Source organism: Chrysochloris asiatica, unplaced genomic scaffold, assembly GCF_000296735.1.
Source record: "Chrysochloris asiatica unplaced genomic scaffold, ChrAsi1.0 scaffold00007, whole genome shotgun sequence".
Classification (NCBI taxonomy): Eukaryota; Metazoa; Chordata; class Mammalia; order Afrosoricida; family Chrysochloridae; genus Chrysochloris; species Chrysochloris asiatica.
This window is the reverse complement of record NW_006408525.1, coordinates 5,312,084-5,329,957: the sequence shown is the minus strand read 5'-3', so window position 1 is coordinate 5,329,957 and position 17,874 is coordinate 5,312,084. Positions and strand designations below refer to the sequence as shown.

The following is a 17,874-nucleotide window of genomic DNA, read 5'->3' as shown; positions in this document are numbered from 1 at the left end:
GTTTTGTGCTTATTTACTAAAGCTGTTTTCAGGTTCTCAAAAAAAAAAAAAAACACCTTACAATACTAATGTATAAATTAGAAGTTTTCAAGAAAAAACAGCCACAGGAGATCCGAAGCACCTCGTCTGAATGGGGTGCAAAATCTTGTTTGTGTTCTTTGATATCCCTTGGCCTCCCAGCAGGCAGTGTTGACAGAGAAGCTCCAGTTTCTGACCTGTTGCAGAAACAGGCTGTGGGAACCAACTTGTGTGGAAAGCCTGGGTAGCCAGGTTCGGTCCCAGCCAGGCTATCCATCATTTGTGGCGCATGGCCCCAGCTCACCACCACACTTCCCATTCTCACTCTTGTACTGTCAGAATGACCATCTGCTCCGTTGGTCAGCCTTTCCTAGCCCTCTGCCATTTTGAAGTCTAAGTAAACCAAAGGTTCTTTTAAAATAATATGCAACTGCTAGGCTTACTTCTTTGTCTCAAAATAGTTTCAGCCACAGTGGTTTATAGCAGATTTTTTTTTACTCCTCAAGTCTTTTGAGTTTATGGGTACACATGAGGAAACTCTTGAGAGAGAGAGAGAGAGTAGGCTGCTTCTGCTGACTAGACAGCAAACAGCGTAGCAGAGCGAGCCTGTGGTACACTAGCCTTCCTTGCTTAGAAGAGAGATTTTCCATGAGGTCATCTTACAATTTGCTTATTAACCATTCTGAGCGTTTAGGCAGTACCAAAGCAGGTGGTAGACTAGATCTGACCCACAGGCCATAGCTTGTTGACACCTCCTCAGAAACCCTATTCAGAGTCACTATGCGACAGAACTGACTTGATGGCACTAACAACAGCATAACGCTATTATTTCAAGAGACAGAAAGTCAAGGGATAACTTTTAGGACCTTTTGACTCTTGTTTACCTGAAAACATGATTCCTTTCTTTGCCTACAGGAGAGCTTGTTACTGTTGTTGTTAAGTGCCGTTGAGTCGGTTCTGACCCATAGTGACCCTGTATAGGGTTTCCGTAGAGCGGCTGGTGAGTTTAAATCAACCTTGCGGTTCAAACCAACCCTGCAGTCCAGCATATTAGCCTGCAGCGCCACACCAAGACTCCACAGGAAGGCTTGTTGTTGTTAAGTGCCATCGAGTCGATTGTGACCCATAGTGACCCTGTAAGGGTTTTTGAGGAACAGTTGGTGGGTCTGAACCACTGACCTTGTGGTTTGCAGTACAGTGCAGATCCTACAGTGCCACACCAGGACACCCAGTTAACCTCAAGGTGCAGTAGGCTTCGTGTCTCAGTATGATGAGAGGGATAGATTCTCTTCATCCAACTAAAATAAAGTTATTGCCGCCTCCTCAGAAACTCGAGTGGATAATTATGTCTTATTAATAAAGAAAAATGGAAAATTAATCTAATTTACAAATGAAGTTAATTTGGTATAAAATTATGAAAAATGTAGAATTTGGCCAGGGGTGTGATAAAGAAGTCCTTGTTGGGAAAAGGTTGAGGCTGTTTGAGTTTGAAGGATTTGGGTATGTCAAGTGTGACTTCAAAGGGTAAAATGATCAGAGGGTGATCAGCTCTTCATTAGTGAGCTCCTGTCCTATGGACTTGATTCTCATATATGTATATATATATATATATATTTGCTTTTTTAAAAGTAGTAATGAACTTTTAAGGATTGAGATCTTATGAAAAGACCTGTATTTTCTGAGATTTTATGGTCTCGCTTCTCAGAGTACAATAGTGACTTTGGAAATTTTGAGTCAAGCACCTACTTTTCTGGGTTTTATTGCTGAAGTGTGATTTATTATTATTATTTTTAAAGTATGTTGCCTTTAGATATTCTGACCTATATAACTCAAATCAAAGTTTACCACATAACCATGCAGCTGTGAGTCATACTTAATTTTTATCATTTGATGGTGGTGATTGTGTGCCGTCAAATCAGTTCTGACTCATAGCGACCCTGTATCAGGTTTCTGACACTGTAAATCTTTACGGGAGCAGAAAGCCTCATCCTTCTCCCAAGGAGCAGCTGGTGGATTCAAACTACTGATCTTGAAGTTAGCCGCCCCCTGTGCCACCATGACTCCTTTTTTTAAAACCACTTACTCCTTAAAAAAAATGTAAAGTATTATTTATATAGACTTTTGCACAAATTGACTTCTAGTTATCAGCAGACAAGTTTAAATGCCATGGACTTCTGCAAACATTTTCTTAGTTCAGGTTTATCAGCTGTTTCCACACCCCCAAACCATCTATCTCATACTGCTTAGCAGTTTAAGATTTTTAAAGATTAATATCTGGATTATAGTTAAGGCACAGTCAGAAAGGTCTTATGTTCCTTAATTTCCTTTCTTGTACAGTCTGCTAGTCTTTAGATGAGCTGTTCTGTCAGGTCAAATTGCATGATTTGTCAACAGACAACTTGGGGGCCGGAGGGTTCTGGTCTCAGTAGGGCTAATTTTCTACATAGTAATTTTCTACATAGTCTGGGGGGAACCTCATAACCTCCATTTGCTTCTGATTTCTCATCTTGGCTCTGCGGCATTAGAATGACACTGATGGGTCACTGCTGGCTAATGGGCCCACAAAGGATGGGTGCTGAGCTTGCTTGGGCAAGAGAAGTCTGTTGGAATGGGATGAGGAGAGGTTAATAGGGGTGGTACTTCTCACACTTCAACTTGGATATGGACCACCTAGGATCTTGTTAAGCTGAAGATCTGATTCCTTAGGACTGGGCTGGGATGATAAGAAAGAGTCTACATCTTATTAAAGCTCCAGATGGTGTTGATGCTTCTGGGCCTTGGACCACATTTTTTGAGTAGTGATGGGTAGATATATTACTTTGCTTTGATCCTGTGCCTTTCCTGCATTGCTATGACACCTCCTCCTGAAGGACTCACTCAGTTACATTTCAGCTTCCATTGTTATTCAACTGTTACTTCTGTATGTGTATCACTATAGAATGGTAACATTTTAGCACAGAGTTGTGTCCTATGGTAATTTTATATCCCTGTTTCTGTTACTGCTGCTGCATAACACCCCCACTCCCGAGCTCAGCAATGTGTAAAACACTTTTTTGTGTTCACAGGTTGTGTGTCAGGAATTTGGACCTGGCATAGTGAGGACAACTTGTCTTTGCTCCACAATGTCTGAGGCCTGATCTGGGAGAGACAAAATGTGGATTACTTGAGGGCTGGGAGCTGAAATCGTCTTGCAGTCTCTTTACTGACATAGCTAGTGCTTGATGCTAGCAGCTGCTGGGACCTCAGTTGGGCTATGGCCTCCCCATGTGGTCACTCCACTGAGCTAGTTTGGACTTGCTCACAACATGGTAGCTGGGTTCCAAGAACTAGTATCCCAAGACACAAGAGAATAAGGTAGACGTGTGTTGAAATGTTTATAATGTAGACTTGTATCATTCCTAGCATACTCTATGCTGAGGCAGCCACAAAGGTTTTTCCTAGTTCAGTGGGATGGGTCATGTTGTTGTTGTTGAGTGCCATCGAGTCAGTTCTGTTTCCCAGTGACCCTGTGTATATGGTTTCCAAGGGTGTAAATCTTTGTGGGAGCAGAAAAGCCTTATCTTTCTCCTTTGAAGTGACTGGTGGGCTCTTAACTGTTGACCTTCTGGTTTGCAGTCCAGTGCTTATCCTCTAGAGTTACTGTGCCTTCGGTAAAATTGTGAGGAAGATAAACTAGTCTTTGGGTGTCACCACCTGTCTCCCTCTTCCTTCCTGAGTCATAGACTTCATCATTTGATGGGAGGATTATCAAGGTCATACTGTAAGAACACGTGGGATGGGAGATATTGTGGCCAGTTTGGAAACTACACTGGCCCAATCCCCAATAGTGCTTACCATAGAGTGAACACATGGCATAAACTTGGTAAAAATTGTTGCATGAATGAATGATAATTGAGGTGCTAAGGTGGGTGGGATCAAACTGAGAAATTTGAGATTACTTCATGATGTTGTTGTTAAGTGCTATAGAATCTGTTCCAACTCATAGTGACCCTGTGTATAGGGTTTCCAAGGAGTGGCTGGTGGGTTTGTACCACTGGCCTGGTTGGCAATGCAGTGCTTCCCTATAGTGCCACACCAGGACTCCTAGATGAATTCCCTTTACCTTTAATGATTATTGGTGGTCTCTACATTGCCTTTACAGCATGGAGAATCTATGTGTCTATAATTATGAAGCTAAACCTAAATTCCGTGCGTCTTATATCACTATTTGGCCTGTTTCTATTTTCCTGCTTTCATCAGGTGATCTCCCAAGCTCCTTCTCTGGGCTGTGACATATTTAGCATCTAACAGGTGACTAGTTTCTGCCAATGACTGGCCCTTTCCTAGACTCAGCAAGTGCTGTGGTCACAGGCTGGTCGTCCCAATGATGACATTGACGTGGTCATTCTGCATGTCACATAGGTGAGGTGTCTCTTGATGAGCCAGAAGGGTCCCTCTCAATCTTTAGCTCTATGCATGCCTCAGCTCTGGATGCTTATCACACACCACAATTAATTTGTATGTTGGAAAAGGAAAAACAATCATTCCTTCAGCCGTAAGATGTTAGGTGTTTTATCCTAAGTGCTAAAGCTTTCCAGATGATTGAGAACAATTCAATCTCTTCATTTTGCCCTAATATGAATTGTTGTTGTTGTTAGGTGCCGTCGATGGGTTCCAACTCATGGTGACCCTGTGTAGGGTTTCCAAGGAGCGGTTGGTGAATTTTAACTGCCAACCTTGTGGTTTAAACCGATCTTGTGTGCTTTAGCCCACAGTGTCACAATATAACTTAATATTTGTATGAATTTTTATGCATAAAAATAAAATTCAGAAAGCTGTTTTTCTTCAATGACATTATGCTACATTTTGATTTTATTTTGATTTATTAGAGGTATTTTCATTATTCCCTCATGAAACACTTATTTAATAATGAAAATTAATGACAAAAGTGATAATCTATTTACTTTATGGCAGTCTAGGCTGAAATGCTTCTATCCTAAAAGGTGGTTTCAAGTCTTAAAGAACTAGGTAGACATTTACTATAATGGAAGGGAAAATGTGACTCCATAGGCTTTTTAGGTATTAAAAAATAACACCGTGGGCCTCGAGTATGTGCTAGAACCTCTGAAAGTCCCAGCATTAAAGATAGGCTTTACAGTCATCTCTAGCACCACCGTGGCCTTTTTCTGCCTATTCAACATGAGATAAAAAATAGTATCTAGAATTTCAGTTCTTTGGCTGCTGGTTTTAATGGCTGTCATGATTACAAAAACAGTAGCCCCACGGCACTAGGACAGATGCCAGGCTCAGTGCATCAGGTACGTCAAGCTGGAGATGTAGTCTTGGTGCTAACCCGGAGGCTGAGTACTTCCCAGGCTCCTTTGCAGGACCGATCAGTGCTTATTATTAGCTTGTGCATTACTGAGATTACAGGTCCACTCGGCAGACACCGATTCTGCATTTGGTTTAGCACTTAGTACTTTGATGCTTATTAAAAGAGGGCCGGCATCATCTCAGACTAGACTTTTCCTGTAACTTGTAAAAGAAAGTAACTCTTATGGGGTTGGTATAGGAAAGCGTCTACTTTCTCTCCTTCACTTAACTTTCTACCGTCTCCCTAGCCAAGAAAACAATTTCCCCCCTCAGAGGAACTTGGGTAAGTAAACACCATGGACAGCAGCATGGACCTTCCTTGGTGTGCTGCATGGGAGTGAGTGGATGGGCTGTTCACTCAGAGAGATCTGTAGTCCGGACCTCTCCTGTATGGGTCAGTCTTTACCTTCCTAACAGGTCTCCTTTGGTTGTTGCCTAGCACACATATTACAAATGGAATCTGACATACCTATGATGTTTCTTCATTCTGTCTGAGACTGTGCTATCCTCAGATGTGATCTACACCGGGCTTCTTGTACTCATCTGGGACCAGTCCTGCTGAGACCCCTCGACTGTTTGGAGGGTGTCTTTTGCACTGACTGGTTGTACTATACTGTGGCAATATTTTCCCATTCTGGGCAGTCAGGAAAATGGGAGCAGCTTGCTTGGCCCTTGTGAACCCAATCTGTTCTCTTGTTCTTATGTGCTACTGAGTTGGTTCTTACTCTTAGTAACCGTATATAGGATTTTAGAAGAGCGGCTGGTAGGTTTGAACTGCTGACCTTATTTCAGTCCAGTGCTTATCCTGCAGGGCCACACCAATCTATTCTGTAAGTAGCATTAAACTAGTTTTTCTTGCATTGAAGGTGCTGGCTGGTATGGGGAGAGTGCTGTCAGGCAAACAGGCAGTCCCACAGAACAGCAATGAGCGGCCCTGGGCTAGAAGTAGGGACACCTGGGATCTTTTCCTCATTCTGTTCCTTGTCTTCTCCACATTGAAGCCATAGTACCATTTGTGCACCCCAAACTAGCCCCCCCCCCCCCCCCCCCGCAGTCTGTAAAAGAGGTCAGGAGTGTTTGTCAGAGGAGCATTTACAACATCTGTGCCCTCTGAATGCTCTCTGGCAGGAGTTGTTTTGCTAAAACTTGGTATGAGCCCTGGCATTTTAAGCAGGTTTGTTGGCACGAGACTGGCTACTAGCAGCAGGAATAGAGCATCGTGTCTGTCTAACTTGGATTCGGCCTGGAGGACTCACAATCTGTTTTCTTTTCCTGCAGTACCAACTACCCTGTGCCTCCCTGCTCAAGGAGGAGAGTTAAAAGCTAGGCTCTGAGCTCACCCATTCCATTCCCCTGGTCCTTGCTGCAGACCTTTCTGCTGAAAAAGCCAGTGAGCCTAGGGCAAGTGGCTTCCTAAGCCGGATGCTTATTTGGGAGGCCACAGGCCAAGTCCCTGTTAATTAGACAATAACTAAATAACTCAGTTGGAAATTGGATTATCATCATCCAGACTTTCCACATTGAGAGAGGAACTCATCACTGTTTGAAGGTAGTCATTAGCAGCACAGTGACCTTGCTTTTATAATCTAGGCTTCTGCCAGGTAAGAACTCGGAAAAGGAGATTGTGCTGCTGCAGATGATGATTTTCTCACCTCAAAGTTTCTGCCCAGTGACATTTTACACCAAAAAACCTCCCCTACACACACACACACACACTCCATTTCCTTTTGTGACTACTTCCTCATGTTGAGATGTACCTGAGTATTCTGTGTGTACTGCTGGGTTACTTATTAGTTATTGGATCTGAGCCCCCAAAGCAAGGTATGTAACTTTAGGGAGCTAGCTTACTTCAGGCACAGCCAGTTCTGGGGAGAGGCTTTTGATCCATCAGCCACCAGCCTCCCAGCAGTTGGGAAATGAGTGCCTCCATCCTGAAGGGGAGAATCCACAGCCTCCATCCTCTCCAGAACTCTCTGAATGTGTCTCCTGACTACCTGCCACTGCTCCAAAATAGCTGAATCAGAAACTCGTGGGGTGGAGTCCAACCATATGTGCTTTAACAAGGCCTCCAGGTGATTCTGATGCATGCTAGAGAACCGTGGAATTACAATGATGTCATTAATTTTGGAACATTATAAAAGCTGTTTAAATGTTAGGCATACACCAATCATATGACTCAGTCCTTCCCGCCCTCAGTATTTAACCGAGAACTGCAGGCTGATGTCCAAGCAGAGCCCTTCGTAGCAACTGTACCTCTAGTAATCTAAAACAAGAAAAAACTCAAAAGGCCATCAACAGGTGAGTGGATAAACAAACTGTGATCTGTTTACGCCTTGGAATACTACTAGTCAGCATTAAAAAGGAATGTCCTGATATATACCCAACAATGTAGTGTAGTAGATGAATTTCAGAATAATTATGCTGAAAGAAGCCAGACCTTATGAAAATCATGACCTCATTTATACATATAAGTCTAGAAAATGTTAAGAATTCTATAGCAGTTCAGTGGGTGAATAGGATTATAAAGGAAAAGGACATGAAATTTTTGGGGTGATATGTTTACTACTTTGAGATCATGATTTCTATAATATATACTTGTGTCAAAACTCATCAAGTTGTAACTTAATCAATTTGTATATCAACTTCAACAGAGCTGAAAAACTTTTTTTTTTTAAATGTGATGGTTACTTGGGGAGGAAAAGGAAAAACAATGCTCTTAAATGTTGTTCATGGTGCTCATTGTTATCACATGAGTCAAATAAGAGGACAAATAAAACATCCAGTTGCTCTCTTGTGAACTAGTGCTGCCTGTCATTGGTATTCACTGTTTACACCATTGCTTGTGGTGAAGCTGCCCCCTTGTCTAGCTGTCATCCCATCTGAACTCCAGCACCTGACTTTGACTTCTTTCCCAGTATTCACCTTTCCTCAACCATGTGTTGCAGTCATATGGCTGCTTACCTTGGCTTCCTTCATCTTGCTGAGCTGGAATACCTCTAGTCCCTCCCTCACACTGCTGAACTCTGAGTAAGGGTATGTGAAAGAAACTCTACTCAGTTTTGCATTACAGGCAAAACTGCATTCTTAGACCATTCTGCAGTGCCTCATATTTCATTGATGTGTTCTGGCCTCTGAAATTTGTCTTTGCTACTGCCAAAACTGTACTTACAACATTTGTCACACCATGGCTATATGTCATTAACAGAAAGCTGAGAATTAGTTTGACGTTCTTATTGGAACATTCTTTAAATGCACATCTTGAAATATTTAGCATGCCTTCCACTTCCAAGACTTACGCTAGTCAAACTCAATTTATTAAAAACAAAACCAAGAAACCCAAGAGGAACTCTTTTGAACTTCCTATTGGTCATCTTCTTGTCTTCTTACAGGTCTGATTTGTTTCCGCTATAACCAGCACTCTTCACTTCAGACTTTTGGATCCAGACCAAGGGCTCCCTAGTGTATTGGAACTTTCTCAGCAAGTGAGTATCCCCTGCACCACACCTCTGTCTGTTGAAGCTGAGGATGTTTTCATTAGACTGAAATCACATCAGCATACCCTGGGGATGGATAAGCATAATAAATCCCAATGGGCACAGGCTATAAAATAGCATTGTGACTTTGCAGTGAGAAATTGGTATGTCTAAAATAACAGGAAACCAAGAATTTCTTTCTCTTTGTTACTGATATATTGTTAAGTGCCGTTGAGTCGATTCCGACCCATAGCGACCCTATACAGGGTTTCCAAGGAGTGACTAGTGAGCTTGAACCGCTGACTTTGCAGTTCAAACAGCTTTGCAGTCTGGTGCATTAATCCACTGCAATAGTGAATGTCTTTTATAAACACCATTAAAACAAAACAAAAAAGCCCATCTCCACTCCGTCGATTCTGACACATACAGTACTGAGTAGAGTTGCTTCTTAGGGTTTCGAGACTGTATCTTAGAACAGCAGCCTCATCTTTCCCCCACAAACGCTATATTAGAAAACATTCAGATATTAAATGAATTTGAATCTCCAACATACAAGCATCTGAAGCCAGTGGGATTCACCGTGGCTTTTAGAACTGGTAGAGGAGAGAAGTTATTTAATCACATCCAGGGGTCTGGTCAGCTGCAGATGCTGTTAATTTAAGTTACCGAATGCTAGGTGGATTAGAAAGTGCTCATATATCACAGTTATGACAGGAAGTAGTTATTTATAAATATTAAAGGGCCACAGTGATCATATGTTCTGACATTTCTGACACTGATCCAATTCAGAATTTTTTCTGTCCATAAAGGCACCTCATTAGATACATTACATAATGTGGTATCATTTTTATAGCGCTGTAACATAGCTATGTTTAGAATTAGATTTCAGGGGGAAAAAAAAAAAAAAAGGCCATTGTAGCTGAGGAAGTAGGCAAGAAAGGCTGGGAGAATACAGCCACAGGGGGCGTCAGTTCTGACGCTTTCCCAGTCACCAGGGAACACCTTTAGGATGAGGAGACGTCTGCATGATTGTTGTTCAGGAAGCAAACAGTTTGGCATGTTTCTGTTACTTCCTTTTACTAAAAATAGGATGACTGTGCTTGGAGCTTTTTGTATAATCATCAGAGTTACGTTTTACATTGGTTTTATGTATTGTCGTTTTAGGCTACCCTTCCTAACTGTTAATCGATAGGAAATGATTGGTCTACATTCTTGAAAGAATGCACACTGAAAATAACTTTTTCTAATCCTTTCACCTTCCTATTCCACAACACTGCAGAAAGCTGTGATGAATCAATAGCATTTAAAATACTGACAGATAACTGTATTTTGCAGGAAGGAGACTAATTTCTGATTCCTTGGTGGAAGGAAAAAAATACCCCACTCTGGTCTGGCTTCCAATGATGCGAGTGTGATTGCCAGCGTCTTCATGAGCTCCAGAGGTCACAGCACACTACCACGAACTCTCATGGCCCCTCGGATGATTTCCGAGGGAGACATAGGAGGCATTGCTCAAATCACCTCCTCTCTCTTCCTGGGCAGAGGCAGCGTGGCCTCCAACCGGCACCTCCTCCAGTCTCGTGGGATCACATGCATCGTTAATGCTACTATTGAGATCCCTAATTTCAACTGGCCCCAGTTTGAATATGTTAAAGTGCCTCTGGCTGACATGCCTCATGCCCCCATTGGATTGTACTTTGACACAGTGGCTGACAAGATCCACAGTGTGAGCAGGAAGCACCGGGCCACCTTGGTGCACTGTGCTGCAGGGGTGAGCCGCTCGGCTACTCTCTGCATCGCTTACCTGATGAAGTACCACAGTGTGTGCCTGCTGGAGGCCTACAACTGGGTGAAAGCCCGGAGGCCTGTCATCAGGCCCAATGTAGGCTTCTGGAGGCAGCTGATAGACTATGAGCGCCAGCTTTTTGGGAAGTCAACAGTTAAAATGGTACAGACACCTTATGGCATAGTTCCCGATGTTTATGAGAAAGAGTCCCGACACCTGATGCCTTACTGGGGAATTTAATGCCACCAAAGCCTGCACCAGCAGTCCCTTGAGCAGTACCAGCATCTGCTATACACCGTCTGCTCCCCTCGTCACCTTTCTTTGCAAATGGTTGACTTTTTGGTTCTCCCCGAAATGTTTTTTACACGGGGTGTGGAGATTTATTTTAAGAGCTAGAAGGGATGGGAGGGACATGGGAATGCATACATTGCTAGTAACATTTTTTAAACTAACATTTTGGATAGTGTTTTGAAAATCTTGAACTGGCTTTTAATCATTTTTAATAATTGGAACAGTTTACAGACTGTTGGGTTAGGCTGTGTTCAGAGGCCCCAGCCTCTAGCAGCACTGTAGGTGCTGGAGGAGCGCAGTGCAAGCCTCCCTCGGGGTCCCCGTTAGCCCTGTAAAGACGACCAGCTTTGCCCAAGGCTGCTGACCAAACTGACACTTAGGGAAGACTGATACTAGCTTCAGTCTCTACTGGCTTAGTCCTCCTCTGACCCTTCCCCTTTCCTTTACTATCACTCTGTGAGTTACAATAAGAAAGCCTCTAAGAAATGAAATTAGCTGTTAAGAAGTCATAATGAAATCTGTGCAGAGACCCTCTTGGAATCATAATGAAATCTGTGCAGAGACCCTCTTGGAATCAATGTGTCCCAGGATTACATGAGCATTATTTTTAATAAATTTATCTGCTTAACATATATATTAGCATCTTTACTAATTAGAATAAATTGCAGTGTGTGTATGCGTGTGCTGATGGAAAACTCTCCAATAATTGTGTTAAAATTGCAAATGATAAAGAAGCCAACGCAGCTGAGTCATGCGACTGAGGGTGCTCTTCCATTCCCCTCGAGTGTTTTAGGTCACCCACTGGGAACCTGCCCACACAACAGAACCATTGCCACAGAGCTGCTTTTATTTACTTAATTTGCCAGGTAAGTTGTCGCTTGCTTACTCATGGAATAAATTTCTAGAACCTATAACTAGAACTATATATATATATATAGCATATAAGCCATATCAGACTTTACTGGTTGGTGGCAATGTTTCCGCCTCTACCTTCCTTTGTTTTACATCCCTTGCTGATTTTTATAAACACATGCATATTAAGTGCTGTGGAGTGGGTTCCTACTTACGGTGATCCTCTGTAGGGGTTTCCGAGGCTGTAAATCTTTGCAGGAGCAGAAAGCCTCATCTTTCTCCTGCAGAGCAGCTGGTGGACTTCAACCACTGACCTGGGGTTAGCAGCTGAAAGCTTATCCTACAGAGCCACAGCACTCTCATAAACATGCACAGTTACTGTCTATGAAGAAAAATCAAAGTTGTTGACAGGTTCTATGGAAAATTATGGGAAATTTTTTGTTAAGTGCCTTTGAGTCAGTTCTGACCCATAGTGATCCTGTATAGATTTTCCAAGGAGCAACTGGTGAACTTGAACCACTTACTTTGCAGTCCAGTGGATTTACCCACAGCACCACACCAGGAGTCCTGTGGGAAACTACTGTTAAATGCCATCGAGTTGGTTCCGATCTTGCTAAAGACCCATAAATGCTAGGTCATTACATGATCAAAACCAATCTAGAAGTTACTTTTAGTGTGAAGGCTGTTTTAAGTCTGATGACCTAAGTGGCTACTAACTTGAAGGTAGGCAGTTAGAACTCATCCAGTGACAGATGTTCTTGGTAATTTAGAGTATTTTCCTGTAGCAGTCCTGGTAAACATCACTATTTAGATGTTTTTAAGAGTGTGGCCCTGTGGGTTAATGTGCTGAACAAGGTCAGCGGTGCAAGCTTACCAGCTGCTTCTTGGAAACACCCTATACAGGATTGCTATGGTTCGGAACCGACTTGATGGCACTTAACAAGAATGTTATCACTGGGGAAGCCTTACATCTTTCTGGTATAAATGTTTTGGTTCCTGTTCATCCTTGTGATTTACATCTCCAAACCAGCAAGGGAAAGACTGAAGTCTAGTAGCTGTGACTTCTTCCACATTTGTTTCACTGTCAGCAGAGTTTTTAACAAGGTTACTTCAGGACAGGAGAAACTGAAAATATTATAGAAGCCAAGCTTTATAATGTTTAAATATGTCAATTAGGGCAACTGTACATTTAAATACAAAACAAAGAAGAGAAACTTTAAAAATACAGGACTACCACACAACACAAAAGGTGACCCATTTTCAGAGTTCACTGGTTAATACAGCTCCAAAGTAAGGAGACTCACACATAAACTATTTTTGCGAGCCATGTGATAATCACATCAAAATAATAATGGAATCAAGTAACACTTTTGTTATAATGGTATTTTGTTAGGAAAGTATTTGAAGTGGGATTTTTATCAGAAAGCTGGTTTTAGCTTTATTTCCTGGGCTTGGCCTAGTAAGGAAAGGGCTTACCATACTGCTGTTCGGTATACACTTTTCCAAAGAAATACTAAGAAACTTCAGCAAAAAACACCGAGGCCAAAGACGTCTTGCTCTGCATTCCAACATTTGCTGGAGCAAGTAGACAGGGTCTTTGAAAATGTCAAAATGTTTATGAGCCAGTCAGAGGCAGGCTTCTGACACAGAAGGTGTTCAGGGGGGGATTTGTGTTATCCCAGTGCAGAGCAAACATATCAAACTCTGTAACTAAAAGGCCCTACAACCTTTTCCAAGTTCAAAGGAAATTAGAAAGCATCTGTAAAAAAGATACAAAAAATGTGAAAGATTCAACCCACATGGAATGCCACGGGTAAAATAAAGCATGCACACTATCCTGATATAATGTCTTCTATCTCAAGCATGTCCAGACAAAAATTAAATTACACACTAAGCCATGAAAATTTTAAAGGCCAAATACTAAAAAAACCAAAAAACGTTTTTAATCACCACCCTGGCAGTGGGGTGAAGCTGCCTAACAATACATAGTATGGAAATAAGTAACCTTGGTTACCGTTTCCAAGGACACTGGGCTCCCAGCTAACAAGAGCTGAGGTGCCCTTGAATGCTACACTGAATTGTTTTAAGGAACATGTATAAATACAATCAATCAGAGCACAGTGGTATTCCACATTCCCCAAATCCTTATTGGTGGTATCTCATAAAACATTTCCCCTATTAATCAAATACTTAAAAAATACAAAAAATGAACACTTTTTATAGCAAGGGCTTTTTGTTGATGTCTGCAGAATGTTACTCTTGCACCTTCCAAGAAAAAACTAAGCTTACCATACAAGTCAGCAGAAATCACACTCAGAAATTTTATTTGAGGCATTCTGACAGATGTAGGAATGGAAACCAACCTGGTTGACAGGCGAGTATTTTAAACTGTCATCGACTTGGGCCAATGGCACAGAGCAACAGTCTATAAATCATTTGCAAAAAAAAAAAAAAAAGTTTCTGCAATATGAATTCTGTCCAACTGTGAGACATCGCAGTGGCAGATCTGTTATCATGACTCCATTATGGAATTTACAAGACTGATCAGAAATCTGCTCCGAGTCTGGTGCCACGTGAAATGCGGGTGCAGCTCAGAATGTGGAGCACAGAGGCTCCAGGGAGAGGCTGCTAGAAACCTGCCCACCTGTGCTATTGTTGCTAACATCCCACTAACCCTGTGGAGGGCAAAGGCTGACGGGACAATTCAGAGACAACTGTCTCAGGCATTAATAGCAGGCGACAGCGTCATCTGATGTCATCACTTCTCTGTGCATTCTGGTGCAAAACAAGGAAAAGCTGAAGCCTCATCAAGTACGGTTAATGAAATTTCTTCACCTTTCTTGGAGGAGATGGATGTGAAAAGTGTAAGAAGGAACAAAAATAGCATTCCCACGAGTTTTGTCCTGAGAGGGAACATAATTATGTAAAAGCAGCAACTAAATGGGCAGAATCACCTTTTTCAGCTTACAAATAGAACAAGTCTAGGGCAGCGAGCCAGATTCACACAGAGTGATGCACATCAGATTCACAATCTCTTCGTAATGCACATAATTGACAATTTAGAGAAATGTTTTCTAACATTGGTATGTTCTTCCAACTTGGTCCGTAACCTGCTGACATTTTTTTTTTTTTTTTCCTGCTGATTTTATGCATTCCGTTTTAATGGCAAAGAAATGCCCTTAACCAGAGATAGACAGCGGCAGCCTTTCCTTTCTAAAATTCATTGCTGTTTCTGGCAATTTCCTCCCACTGCTGCTAAGTCATGCACCATAAATGTACGTCTTACCATTCTCCTCACAGGCCGGAAACTCCATCTTCTAACCCTCAACTGAGTTTCAGAGTTCTCTCATAGGCAGTGCTGGTCCCTTTACAGTTATCTTTTTGGAGATTGGGAGAGAAACCGTTGCAAAGATACTTCATTCAGTTGCCTTTCCAAATCTTGTCAGAAAAATATCCCATGTTCGCACTCTGTGTGTGAGGTAAAACACAAGGTTTTCAGGGAGGGCTCCTAAAGGGAAAGACAGTCATTCTGATACAGAAGGATGTGGAGTCAGATAACACATCTGTCTCAGTCAAAAGAACTTTCTTCTCTCCTGCAAAGCTCCCAGGTGTCTTTTAGGAAACAGTTTTCTTGAGAGGTGACAGTGTTAGGAATAAAGGAAAGTAGAGAATTGATTCAGCTGTGATAGTAAAGTTGAGAAATCTGCCCACACCTACTAGCCTTTGTCCAATGGAGAGAAGCAGAATTTTTCTACAAAAAGATAAGAACATCAGTTTAATCACAATTCCCTCTTTTTATTCACTTCGGATATTAGCAAACTAGGTGCATGTAGATGCATTCTACTTCACAGGACATTAAGTGTTCTAGATATAGATAAGCACTGGCTTAAAGCAATTTTGCCAATTCCAGTCCTACAATAATTTATTTTTCTTCAAAACTCAATTCTTCACAGTTTCAATACTGCAGCAGCATTGTTCCTTAGATAAAAGAAAATGTGGTCCATATTTTAAAACATCTTACAAGAACTAGAGATAAGTTAGCAAACTTCTGTGCCACATGCATTTTAGGTAGAGCAATTTTATCTCAAATCCCAAAGGCTGGCAGTGGAAACTAGGGGACAAAGTTTGCCTTAGGAATGACTGGAGCCTCCAGAGATTATTTTCTACCTTTTGGAGAATTCTTCATATCAATTCAGAGAGACAATCTTTGTAATACTTGCATTCTGTTCATTGGTCCCTGTCACTCCCTGGAGGGCAATGGAAAAAATGAACAAACAGAAAAACTGGTTGGTGCTTCAGAGAGGAGCTCTTCAGAGCAAATCAGGTAGGATAAGACCAGGAGGTTTTGGTTCAACACAGTTGATCCAGAAGTTGGCGCAGCTGGCGTGATACTGGTGTCCTCCATATGCCAGCTTGAAATTGTCTGTTTCTGAGTTGAATGCCTGCCAGAAATAAACAGAAATGTGGGGCAAGTCAGACTTCAGCATCTCATCAGCAACTAACATGTACCCCTTTCCAGAGTCTGAGGCTGAAATGGCACACACAAAGATGCTGAGCAGACGGCTATGGGGTCAATGAGAGAGTGTTTTGCTGCTAATTAAACCCAGCTTCAGCAAAAGAAAAGTCAAATCTTTCACAAAAAAGGTAGACAGACACCATGGGAGAGTTGGGTGCTCAGGATCTGGGAAGCTAAAATGGCCAAAGCCTACAGAAAATTTTACCCCTCATTGTGCTGAAAGAAGCCCTCCTCTTCAGCTCCCAAGGGATTTACCATGTGGCTGATGATTATAGTCCTATTGTCAATGAAAAGCTAAGAGAACTAAAGAGCCATCGATACAAAGTCTTAGGGTCTAATGCCAGTAGGAACTGATAACTGATTTGACATCTTATTAAGAAATTCAAATAGGTAAAGGGTGTAATGAAAAATAAAACCATTAAACACATCTGAATTAGCTCCACATGCATAACGCTTATAGGACAGATACAGTGAGCCAGAGACAAGTGACCCCAATCTCAACCACTTTCTGGGGTTAGTTTTCTAAAGCACTACAAATAAATAAACCTCTAAAAAGGAAACAATTCGCTTTTGTCTGCTAATGGCCACATCCTGCAGTCTAACTGTCTGATCTCATTCTGGGTGCCCCTCTGCAACTTTCAGTATTCCAGAAGTTGCTCATTCTGTTACCTTGTGCCTAGCAGAGAAAAAGAACCACAAGGCCAGAAGCCAATTATGAGTTACAAGCATGCAAACAAGACAACGGTGGATCCACACAAACACGTTAGTTGATTAAATCAAACATTATGAGAACAAAAATGATTCAGTAAAGGATTCATGATTGGAACGGTTCAGAACAGCAGCGGAATCATCCGACTTGCCGCCCACACTCAAAATTAAGATGGAGGACGCTAAGATAATGTGTAACTGGTTCATACTTTTTTAGGATGTTCTTCTGCAGGCTTCTCTTCTTTCTGAAATAACGTTGAAACCATAAAGTGAATAAAATTTTCACACAGGGTGTCTTGCCTCTAAGCAAATCCTTCTGGGTGGAACCTTTTCTCTTTCCCACCCCCACTGTACACAGCATGCTGCAGGCACAGGACAAATAGCATGCCCCTTAGAAAACGGGAGACTCAAAGCAGCATCCCTCAGCAGCCTCCCCATGTGCCTTTCTGAAAGAACGAGCTGCTTCTGTGGTCCATCCTCTGGGCTTTCTAAAGCCTCTGGCTTTTCTCCTCATTCTTGTTAGAGTAGCACCTTACAGCCTTGCAGGGTGCAAACCTGTGACTTACCCGGCTCCTAGAGTCCACGTTTAAGAGGCACACTCCACAAGCAAGTTCCTGAGCATTTTTAATCCCAGGGCGCAGCATACAGGAGGAAAAATCCAGTGAATTTTCATCTGGCTGTGAAGATGACAAGACAAATGGGTAAGAAGCCTGCAATTCAAAATGCTGTTTGCTTCACTCCCTAGTCATTCCTCCTCTGTGGGTCCAGCAGCAAAAGTAGTACATTCTATAGGACTGCCAATGTGGTCATTCAGTTTCTCACACATTGAAGTCTGGGTGTTAGGGATACAGGCTTGGGTCAGAAACAGTCCCTGTCTT

At 42.1% G+C, this 17,874-nt stretch overlaps 2 protein-coding genes across 2 annotated transcripts in view; one reads left to right on the top strand and one right to left on the bottom strand.

The window, feature by feature from the left end:
• The first annotated feature begins 10,272 nt into the window (after positions 1-10,272).
• Positions 10,273-10,869, top strand: DUSP14 (dual specificity phosphatase 14). The gene has a single exon (XM_006832343.1). The coding sequence runs from the start codon at positions 10,273-10,275 to the stop codon at positions 10,867-10,869; it is 597 nt and encodes a 198-aa protein (XP_006832406.1).
• Positions 10,870-16,063: 5,194 nt separating this feature from the next.
• SYNRG (synergin, gamma) overlaps positions 16,064-17,874 on the bottom strand; it is a 96,944-nt gene continuing 95,133 nt past the window's right edge. The window contains exons 19-21 of the mRNA XM_006832342.1: positions 17,563-17,673; positions 17,206-17,241; positions 16,064-16,214 (exon numbers count right to left, since the gene is read on the bottom strand). Coding sequence (XP_006832405.1) covers positions 16,083-16,214; positions 17,206-17,241; positions 17,563-17,673 — 279 coding nt within the window. The 3' untranslated portion in view covers positions 16,064-16,082. The remainder of the gene's footprint in view (positions 16,215-17,205; positions 17,242-17,562; positions 17,674-17,874) is intronic.

Excerpts from the sequence above, each read along its gene's own strand:
- DUSP14 (XM_006832343.1), top strand. The coding sequence starts at position 10,273 with ATGAGCTCCAGAGGTCACAGCACACTACCACGAACTCTCATGGCCCCT.